This window comes from Apaloderma vittatum, unplaced genomic scaffold, assembly GCF_000703405.1.
Source record: "Apaloderma vittatum isolate BGI_N311 unplaced genomic scaffold, ASM70340v1 scaffold24922, whole genome shotgun sequence".
Classification (NCBI taxonomy): Eukaryota; Metazoa; Chordata; class Aves; order Trogoniformes; family Trogonidae; genus Apaloderma; species Apaloderma vittatum.
Window position 1 is genome coordinate 23,298 of NW_009704533.1, and position 11,266 is coordinate 34,563.

Sequence of the window (11,266 nt, forward strand, 5' to 3'; positions counted from 1 at the left end):
CGCTCTTCCCTTCGTCCCGCCTGCGCTACGGCATGTCGGACGTGATGCCCTCGGGCCGCAGCCGGCTGCTTGAAGACTTCCGCAATAACCGCTACCCGAACTTACAGCTGAGGGAGATCGCCGGGCACATCATGGAGTTCTCGCAAGACCAGCATGGATCCAGGTGGGATTCAAAGACTTGTGCAGTTACAGAATCACAGAATCATAGAACAGTTTTGGCTTGAAGAGACCTTCAAGATCATCGAGTCCAACCTTTGTCCCAGCCCTGTCGACACCACTAACCCATGTCCTTCAAGGCAACATCCACCCGTCTCTTAAACACCTCCAGGGATGTGACTCAACACCCTCCCTGGGCAGCCAATGGCTGGCAACCCTCTCAGTAAAGAAATTCTTATTAATATCCCACCTGAACCTCCCCTGGCGCAACTTCAGGCCATTCCCCCTCGTCCTGTCACTCGCCACCAGGGAGAACAGACCAGTCCCTGCCCGCTACAACCTAATTGTAGAGAGCTATAAGGTCTCCCCTCAATCTCCTCTCCACTAGGCTGAACAGCCCCAGATCCTCAGCCGTTCCTCACAGGACACGTGTTAGCATCCTTCGCCTCGCAGCCTGAAACAGAGACAGAACAGGGAAAAGGAGATTGGAAAAGCAGAGTAGTTGAACGCTGACCCTTGTTCTTAAAGATTGTTTGGATATGGATGCTGACAGCAGAAGCTCCTCCTCTAAAGAGTCGCTCGCTTGCTTTTTTGCTAGCCCCACTGGCACAGCCTAACTCATTTTAAAGAACTGTCTGCATGTGTGAACTTGCTGTATTGCCCTCCTGAGATCTGCTTTGCTTGGAATGAGGAGGTTTTTGGGGTACAGTGATGTGTGGCTGCAGCCCTCATGGCTGCAGCCACAGCGAGGTTTCAGATCACTGGGTAGGGCGGCTGCGTGTTAAAGATTCATTTTGCAAGAGCTTAGCACACGAGGCTTTTGAAAGGATTTGTATTAACAAGTGTGTTCAGGACGTATGTGCCAGCGGCATCACACCGGCCCTATTTTTCAGGTTTATTCAGCTGAAGCTGGAGCGTGCTACCCCAGCAGAACGTCAGCTCGTGTTCAACGAGATCCTCCAGGCAGCCTATCAGTTGATGGTCGATGTGTTTGGAAATTACGTCATCCAGAAGTTCTTTGAAGTAAGTCTGCGTTCCCCTGCGAACCTGCTGTCCTGGGGTATTGGAGGAGCTCATAGAATCGCTGCTCACCCAGGTTAGAAGTGGTGGGAGTCTGTCAACACGGATGTCATCTCCTCCCCACGGGCTGTGGCATCATTCCCGTTGGGGTGACTGAGGTGTGGGACTTGTAAAGATCCATCTGAAAAGTAACACTTTGCTTTGAGATTCAGAAGGTGTAGGAATAAATAGCAGCTTATCCAGGAGGTGTAGGCCCAGCAAGATATATTTATTTTTTTTTTAAGGCTGCTGTGCAGAGCTCTCTCTACTCATGTGTTTAGGAACAAAAGACAAAACTTCTCCAGTGAACAGCATCCGCTGGAAGAAAGCGTCATTTCCTACTGGGAGGTTGGGCAGACACCCATCTCCTTCAAACTGTTCTGTTCCTTCTCCACCAAGCCTGGGTGGTTCTTCTGTCCCGTAGTGTTCTATCAACCTTGCCAGGGGTTAGAGAATTGGCAGATGTTGCCTTGGTGGCTCCAGCACCTTTGGCTCTGGAGTTTTTCACACCTCGGGCGTGTCTGGCAGCCACCGAACAGGCGTCTGCCTTCTGCCTGTTCCCGTGCGTCGAGGCGCAGTTGGTATTTTTGTTCTTTTCAGTGGGCACGGTGCTTCTTGTTGAGCACTTCAGCGTGGGAGGGCTGCGGGGCCGCTTGGCCGCTTCGAGGGCTTTGTGCTTGTAGTGACTGCTTTTCATCTCCCCAGTTTGGCAGCCTGGAACAGAAGTTGGCCTTGGCAGAACGCATCCGTGGGCACGTGCTGTCCCTGGCTCTGCAGATGTATGGCTGCAGGGTGATCCAGAAGGCGCTCGAGTTTATTCCCCCAGACCAGCAGGTAATTGTAAGTTTCACTTTTAACTTTCTTCTTGATGTTGAGTGTTCCTTGCCATTTGGTCACCTGAACTGCGACCTTCTGTCCCTCTTGTGGCTGGTGTTCTTTTGGTTTGGTTTGTAGCGTGTTTGTTACGTTTCCTGTGCATGATAAGTCCGTGACGCCCTTCTTGGGTCTTGTCGTCGTCTCTTTGTTCTGCTTCACCGGTAATGATATCAGTTCTCTCCTAATTCCCCAAAATCAGATGATGTATGTAGGGGAAACTGAGAATGATGGCGAATTAGATGATGTTTTTAAATCCCTGGAAAGAAAAGCAGCGCCAGAGTTTTGCCTTTAATATTTGCTGAGATGTGACCACTTTGATACGTGGGTCAATATTCTGCTTTTCCTGCAGTGAGGTGCAGGAGGAGCTCCTGCTTCCTCTCGAGCCAGACCTGGCGTTGGAGAGATATGGGTGATAACCAGGCTCGCTCAAAGCTCATTAATAAAGCGGTTCCTCTAGAGTTTTACAAACAATGAATGAAAAATTCGGTAGGCAAGCCAGCTAATAAAGGTGATAGGAATCATAATACAATATAGGTTATTACATTTTAAAAAAAATAATGAAAGAGGCTTTAGGAATGCTTGTTCCCTTTAGGTTGAGCCCGAGCTAAGCTGTTGCCTTAGTGTGTCAGCGGGGTGGTGCCCAAGCTCCAGCACTGCTGGTCCCAGGATTTACTAATTCTCTTCCAGAATGGCATTTTGGAGTATTCTGTGCTCCTGAAATGCCGGGGTTTGCATCACTTGCAAAACTGAGCTCAATCCAGTTGTGTGGCATCGTTAAATTCCCCAAACCTGTCATTCTCTGTTTTCTCATTGTGAAGCTTTTAGCCTGCATGTGTGGCGTATTAGTTGTATCTAAACTTTATCTGCTCAGATTCCTTTGTTATTGTGCAGTATTACTTTGCCTGTGCAAAATACTAACAAGTTCTTATCCCAGTGCTGACCCCATTTGAGTGAATGAAGCTCATACCTCACAAGTTGGTCAAGTTTGGGCATTTTGGATTTTTTGACTCTTTAAAGGGAGCCGAGGGAGAAATGAGGGATGCACAATGAAGTTGTGGATCAGTCAAATTTCTTAAATGTGGCTGCTTGTAAGAGGACACATTTAATGAAAGGAGTGCTTTATCTTTGTAGTAATATTTTCTAAATACTAGCAAGCTTCATCTCAGCAGCTGGAGAACTTCCAGTTGGAGATACATCGCTGCCTCCTTCGTATCCTCGACCACTTTTAGCACTGAAAACCTGTCAGCAGTGAATCCCGGTGGTGCTTTCTGTTTGTCTTTCTCTCCTCCTAATAGAATGAGATGGTACGGGAGTTGGATGGCCACGTCCTGAAGTGCGTGAAAGACCAGAACGGCAATCACGTGGTGCAGAAGTGCATCGAGTGTGTGCAGCCGCAGTCCCTGCAGTTTATCATCGATGCGTTTAAGGGACAGGTAAGTCCTTGACGGAGATGCTCTCGTTCTTTGTATTCTGACATGTTGCCTTGAGTAGTGTGAGAGTGGCCGTAACTTCTTTGAGTGGTTTGAATTTTAAGTTTTAGCAAGCGTCAGCTGAAAGACCTGTGTGGCAGCGTTAGGGAGCCTGGAAACTCCGTGGTCGTGTCTCTGTTACCATTTTCATGCAGGTATATCACAGTAAAGCATCCTTTCAGAAATCTGTTTTCTTGGAAAATTGAGTATTTTTTGCCTGATGGAGGAGAAAAGGAGTCTCTCACTGATCCATCTTCCTAACGAAGGTGGTGAGCAGAGTCCTGTGCTGGGAATAGTGAGCTTCCATTGTGATCCCTGTCTGGGAGGGTGGCTCCGAGCCCCGCTGTTTCCCAAGGGTCTTGGACCAGGAGAATAACAGGAGTTTCACTGAGAAAAGGGCAGTTACTTCTCCTTCGTTCTCCTGGTTTTTTTTCTCCTGGTATCCTCTCCTGAATTGACGTCCTGGCTATTAATGGTGTAGCTGGCTTGATTCTGCCTGGAGCCAGCTCGGCTTCCATTACCAAAGCGCTGGTTTGGGCGTTTCCAGCTTCAGCTTTAATTGGCTTTGGAGAGCGGCTTTGAAGTGTGGAGGGGTTTGCCCCGGGGCTGTGAGGGTAGCCTGGGGTTGTTCTAGCAGGAACCAAGCTTTATTAAGTTTGGCTGCTTCTGGAACAGCTGCGAAAGCGAGGACTTGCTTGGTTGTGTCAAAACAAGCAGGATCCAGGCTGGAACCTTGCTCAGCAGATTTGCTGGGTAGAATTTAGCTTTGGACCTTCCACGAGGCGGTTAGGCCAGGCAGAAACACCTCTGGGAATGTGGTTGATGGCGCTGACATCTCTTGGACCAGTCGACCCAGTTCCACATGGACTTTTGTATGGAAGATTAAACTTATCACCTCGAGTCTATTTTTCAGCAGTTAATTGCACTTCAAGTCCTCTTTTCCTGCCCGTTTTACTCACTAGTTATTAAAAATGTGTAGACTGTCAGTTTAACTTCAGCGCTTGGATTTTGCTGCTTTTGTTAATTTTAAGCAACCAAATAGGACTTTGTGCTTTAGACGGAAAACCGTGCGGCAATAATAAAATGTGTCATGTTCTTAGCGACAGATTTGGTAATCCTTTGGAAATGAGAAAGAAGGCTCTTTGTTGTCACTTCTCCTAAGCAGGGTTAAGGCTTTTAAACAAATCCAACCAGTTGAGGAAAATCCTTTGCTGAGCGTTTTTAACTTTTCTGGCTCAGACACTTTCTTAGATATCTTCCAATCGGGGGCTGGCAGGCAGTTTGCTCCTCTGAAACAGTGTTTTAACACAACTTACAGTGACATTTGGCTGTCACACTGTTCTTTTTATTAATCAAGGGGTTTTACCGTTTGTTTCCCTGTTTTGTGAACGGGCAAGCTGAAGCCCAAGTAGGGATGTGAGGTGCCTCCAATCCCCCAGTTCATCCTGTGGCTCTGGGGACAGATGTTTCCACTTTCAGTTGATGCCCTCTGAAGCTGCCAGGCTGCAAGCTCTGCCCGGGAAAACCCACCACGTGTTCATTTAATTCCAAAAAAGGTTTCTAGGATTCCCAAAGACTAACGGAAGTTTCGCTGCCTGTGCTTGCCTGTCTCTGTCTCACGCAGGTTTTTGCGTTGTCCACACACCCCTACGGCTGTCGCGTGATCCAGCGGATCCTCGAGCACTGTCTTCCTGAGCAGACCCTGCCCATCTTGGAGGAACTTCACCAACACACCGAGCAGCTCGTTCAGGTCAGTGTGGGAAGGGATGTTTCTGGGTTCCTGCTTTGTATGAGGAGAGCTCCCAGCAGCCTGCGCGGGACTGGAGCCGCGGGGTCATCTGAACACGGGAGGAGAAATGGGAAGGAGAAAGGAATCACTGGTGGGTGTTCTGGCTACGTGCAAACATCCAGCAGGTATCAAAGTTGTAGTTACTTTCCTTTTCAAAAAGGATATTGAGTGGGCGCACATCCTGATGCTTCGCTCTGGAAGTTACAGTGGGAGTGAGATCTAAAGAGAGTCGATGTAAAGAGCCAATTACTTCTAGGAAAAGAAAGTGCCAAGTGATTGGGGTTCTTAAATGTGTTGGTTTTGTGCGCGCTTCCTTCCTGGCTGCCTTCCCTGCTGCTTGCTGTCCTTGGGAGAACTTGGTTTCCTGGGGTTGTGGTGATAAGGACACAACGGCTGTATCAGCAAATGAACCCTGTCCTGTACAGCCACGGATTTACACAGGGGAAGAGGTTGGGTGTGTTGGGGAAGGCGTCAGGTCGTGCCTCTGGTAGTGTGATCTGGGAAAAACATGTATCTTGTGATCTGAATATACACCCATGCACAACATGAACATACATAAAGAGTCTCCCGTGGCTGGAACCACGGTGCAGCCTGCCAGGACACAACGGTTTGGTGGAGAAAGCAAAGAAACTCAGAATAAGCCAGGTATTGACATTCTATGTTCAAAAACATTGTTTCGAATTATATACAAAGATGCAGCATTTTACCTCCTCGTAAAACTCTTAAGAGCGCACAGTTGTGGAGAAGTAGAAAGTATTGACACAATTTGTACCGTGGATCTTTTACTCGGTGTTTAGTTTTGAGTTTGTAAGTGCTGCTGCGCGGTGGGAACTAGTTTGCTGTTGATGCTTCCCGTCCGCCTTGTGTCACACGCTTCTGCTGTCTCTCCAACAGGATCAGTATGGGAACTATGTTATCCAGCACGTGCTAGAACACGGTCGGCCTGAGGATAAGAGCAAGATCGTAGCAGAAATTAGAGGCAACGTGCTCGTGTTGAGTCAACATAAATTTGCTAGGTATGAATTTGTTCCTTAAAGTCTCCGCGGCCCGTGGGAGCATGGACACGTGCGAGAGTTGCAGAAGAGTTTAGGGGTGGGATGTAGGTGAAGGAGGTGAAAAGAACTTTTTGCTTCACAGCAGAATGTTTTTTATAACTGCCTATAAACTGGGATGAGTGACCAGCAAGGTAAGTTTTACTTAGCTTGAAGGAGGATGAAGATGTGGAAGAGTAGCTCTCATCCAAGTCCCTGAACTGGACCAAGAGTTTTTGTGTGTGTTCTGGCTTTTCTTGTTTTCTGTCGGTGTTTTTTAAGTGGTCACTCTCCCTGGGATAATAACGTGCCTTAAGAGCACTTCACTGCCCCTGGGCTGCTGCGTCAAGCCACAAGGGAATTTGGGTTTTCATCCCGCTTTTCACAGAAGAATCTGGGCTTTTTGTATACTAAGTCTTGCAGTCATTTGTGTGACCCCTGTGATCCCCTCTTAGGGAAGCTGCAGCAGCCTGAGGTTGTGAGTCCGGATGCTGCAGAGCTACACGTAGGTAGAAGCAAAATCCGAGTACCTCAGTCAAGACAAAGTAACACTTCCCACATCTGTAAATTCCTTCCGTGCGTGTTCCTAGGCGTTTGAACATGAAGGCTGAGCTCTTCAAAGGCTTCATATTCCCCCTTTTCATGATTAGTGAAATAGCACTTTAATACTTAGGGACACAAGGGAAGTGTAACATTAACAAGAATTAGAAGAGCGTGGTCTTAATGTTGTTATTCCAGATTCTTCCTCCCTGACTTGCCTTGCTCTTTTTTTTTTTTTTTCCTTCTGAACTTCTTTCCAGATGGAGCATTAATTAGCGTAGCGTGTCCCCTGAGCTGAGCGCTAGCTGGGGCAAAGCACTTGGTGATTTTGTGATTCAGTCAGGGATGCAGAAGATAAGACTGGCAGAGCTCTCCATCCCCTTTCATATGCCGTATTTAACTTGGCTCTCTGGAGAGGAGAGACGAGTCATCGAATATATTCAGGAATTTTGGAAGTTCTCTAAGATCTTTCATTCCTGAATAAGCGTTTCCCTGTTGTTCTAACGTCGGACCTCTGTTTCCGTCAAGCCTCGGTGCCGAGAAAACCAAACACAGAACAACTCATTTCCTTCTCTACGAGAACAGACGCTTATCTCAGTCACGGCATCGTCACCAAGTTGCACAAAATAAAACCTGAACTGGTCCTTTACCCAAACTCCCACTCGGCTCCCGAGTTCCTCACACTGCTCTTCCCTTTGCTGCACTTCGCTGCCAGGTCTCTCCCAAACTGCCCTTGCTGGAAGCACAAACGGGATCTCCTTGGGGTTGAGCAAAGAGCCCGGCGGAGCTGCCGCGTGCTCACAGCTTTGTCCTGCTTTTTTTTTTTTCATGATTGCAGCAACGTGGTGGAGAAATGCGTGACTCACGCCTCCCGCACGGAGCGCGCCATGCTGATCGACGAGGTGTGCACTATGAACGACGGCCCTCACAGTGCCTTATACACCATGATGAAGGATCAGTACGCCAACTACGTGGTGCAGAAGATGATCGACGTGGCAGAACCGGCTCAGCGGAAGATTGTCATGCACAAGGTGAGCGCTTGCCGGCAGCTGGTGAGGCTGGAGACCGAGAGGGAATCGGGCTGAGGCGCTGGCTTTTCCCTTCAGAATTTCATAGTGGTGGAGGAGTTTCAAAGCTGCGCGTTTCAGTAGTAGCTGAAACGTGAAAATGTGAAATAATGAGATGCCGTTTGGGCTTGAAACTAGCTGGCTGCTTCTAGCAATCTCTCCTGACCTAGTAACCTAGTTCTGCGCTCGTGGCGGAGCAAACGCTGCAAAAAAGCGCCCGGGCTCTGCCGCAGCAGCTCCGCGGGGCCGGGGCCTCGCCAGGCTCCACCGAGGGGCTGGCGATGACGACACCTTGCCCTCACCAAGAACAGCGTTCGCTGACGAGAGCAGCTCGATGCGCTCAAGGGAACTGAGCCAGACCCCACCGTGCACTCCCAGAGCCCGAGCGGGGACTCGCTGGTGGCATCTGGGGGCTGCCAGCACCGCCGTGCCCCCTCTCCTGTCCCCGGGCAGGTGGCACCGGGGTGAGCTGTGGTGGAGCCTGGAGCCATAAATCACATTCTCCCTTTCTCTGTTTTCATGAGAAGCTGCCACGGTTCAGCGTTACGCCGCGGTACTCGAATGCGTTACAGTTTCAGGGCTTAATATTTGTCAAAAATGAAGACATTTTTGGAATTAACTCCGCGTTGCTGCCTGGCCCACCTCCCGAGGCTGTGTGCCTGCTGCCTCGAGGGCAGGCAGCTCTGAAAATCGGGTGATGTCTTCATTTCCCTGCTTTTTAAAGGTCACGTTTGTGGGTCTCTGTAATTGTACTGAATGGGAAAAAACCCAGGCTTTTGAATGTCTAGTCGAACTGAGATTACTTTTTTATCAGTCACATCCTTTAGGGTCTGTGACTTTGTGAAAACCAGCAGCTACAGCCAGACCTCTTATTAGAAATAAAATACTAAGGCTGGCTTGGAAAACCCCAGATTTATTTATTTTTAAGAGGAACTGTCAAGAGGGTCAGATGTTCACATTCCAGTGAAATCAAGTGTATTTAAGAATCCTTGAGTCAAATGGACTGAGTGGTTTTTCTGTAAAAAGCAGCGGGTATTATCTGTGGAGGGGAGCTGATCTTTACCTACACAGAGCAGCTGAGCATAAACAACATATGAAATAATCTTCAGGGAGGTTAATTCTTAGGTTTAGGAACCATTCGGAGTAGTTCTTTTAAACCAAAATCTGTATTAGTCCAGAAGAAATTATAAATAAGAATGTGGGCAAGGGCTGTGCACAGGTTAACCGTAGCAGAATGACCTGGAGCTTTGCTGATCTCTATACAGGGATGCGTATATTAAAAAACAATAATAATATGTGAATGATTTTTATCGACACGTTCTTTTTCCTGTAGAAGTCTTTTGAATAAGATGCTAATGAGGTTATCAGTGGGGTTGTCAAAAACAGAACTGGGCTGACAGCTAAATAGGAGTGACTGAATATGAAGATTTCAGCTACGTTACCCAGCTGAGTGAGAGCCTGGGGCCGCAGAGTGGGTCACAGAACCACAGGATGTTGGGGTTGGAAGGGACCTGTGGGGATCACCCAGCCCAGCCCCTGCCAGAGCAGGGTCACCCAGAGCGGTCACACAGGAACACATCCAGGAGGGTTGGGAAGTCTCCAGTGGATCGGCCGCTGCTTTGGGGTTGTCAGAATCGCTGTTAGTACAAACGAGCGGTTTGTGCCATTGTTAAAGACTGCGCTTTTACTTTAAAAATATATATTTAAAAAAGAAGTAGTTTTAGCAGAATAAATAAAAATTATTCTTACAAGTGCAGATGAATAAGAAGCGAGCTGTTGGACCCGGGGAGCTTCGCTTCTCCTCGCCCTCGGAGCAGCCGGCGACACCTCGCCTGCCGGCAGGACCGAGCCATCGGTTTGGGATTCGTACAGCTTGGGTCCTGGGAGCGAGCCAGAGCCTGAGCTGATGGAACAGGCTGAGCTTGGGATGGGTTTCCCGTGGAGCGGGGCCGAGCTCTGCCTCTCGGTCTGGCTCTGCTCAGCGAGGAGTGCCTGGGGATTGCGTCGCTGGTGCCGGGGAATGCTCCTCATGCAGTAGTGAAACCCGATTGCTCTTGTGTCTCTGAAACTGTCCAGGACAACTTCATCAGTGTCAGGATGTTCCTCTCTCCTTGTTTGGGTGCTGGGGCGCTAAAGGTGGTTTTGCTTGGCTGTTACGGCGGTGCTGGAAGTGACTTTCAGTGTGAAGCAGTGTGAGCGGGTGAAGGTTGTTTCCACAGAGGTCTTTTCTGCTTCAGATAAATATTTTCACTGTCAGGTTCAGAAATTAAACCGCTGGCCAGCCCAGGAACACTGCTTGCTCCTTCAGATGGGCCGCTGAAACGCGTGCCAGCAGCTCTCTCGGGCTTTTAGCAGCTGGGGAGTTGGGGCTGTAGCCTGGAAGGAACAGAAGACCCTGCACATGATCAACAGAAAGACCCTGCTCATGGTCACCAAAAGCTGCTCAGCCCCTCTAGACCCTTCTGCTGCCTTACTGCCTTTGTCCCTGGGCTGGGGACAGTGTCAGAGCACCCTCGGGGAGCTCGAGCACTCAGAGGTGGCATCTTTCCAGCCCCCTCACTTGGACCAAAGTTTTGTATCCACCCGCATGCTCGGATCCAAGTGGATCCTGTGCTCTGCTCCGGTGAGGCCACATCTGGAGCGCTCTGTCCGGTTCTGGGCTCTCTGGTTCAAGAAGGGCAGGGAGCTGCTGGAGAGGGTGCAACAAAGATGAGGAAGGGGCTAGAACATCTCTCTTGCGAGGAAAGGCTGAAGGACTTGGGGCTTTCTAGTCTGGAGAAGACTGAAGAAGACTGCTCAGTGCTTATAAATACTTGCAGGGGGTGTCAGGAGGACGGGACCAGTCTGTTTTCAGTGGTGCCTGGGGACATCTAAACATGAAAAGGAGCTTCTTTACTTGGAGGGAGGCAGAGCCCTGGACGGGCTGCCCAGAGGGGTTGTGGAGTCTCTGGAGACATTCCAAACCCACCTGTGGCTCCTGCTCTGGGTGACCCTGCTCTGGCTGGGGGGTTGGACTGGATGATCTCCACAGGTCCCTTCTGACCCCCAACATCTTGCGATCCCAGTAACGTGGCTTAGGATGATGCCACCGGCTTGTCGGGAAGCTCCTCCTAAAAATAACGTCAGCGAGCTGTGGAACACCAACTCGATTCACAGATTTCTGGGGGTTTTGTGGTCTTTTGCTCATAACCAGACGGTACCTGGAGCTCGCTGGGCATTGCCGGGGCTGCGCTTGAGGTGCCTCAACTTCATAGAACCATAGACTGGCCTGGGCTGGAA

General features: G+C 49.3%; 1 protein-coding gene across 1 annotated transcript in view; it reads left to right on the forward strand.

The window, feature by feature from the left end:
• Positions 1-8,005, forward strand: part of LOC104270665 (pumilio homolog 1-like) — a gene marked incomplete at its 5' end in the record, with an annotated part of 28,684 nt that extends 20,679 nt beyond the window's left edge. Inside the window, 7 exon segments of the mRNA XM_009865088.1 lie at positions 3-163; positions 1,050-1,179; positions 1,921-2,049; positions 3,387-3,524; positions 5,185-5,310; positions 6,244-6,365; positions 7,759-8,005. Of these exon segments, the coding sequence (XP_009863390.1) occupies positions 3-163; positions 1,050-1,179; positions 1,921-2,049; positions 3,387-3,524; positions 5,185-5,310; positions 6,244-6,365; positions 7,759-8,005 (1,053 nt within the window).
• Between the last annotated feature and the right edge of the window lie 3,261 nt (positions 8,006-11,266).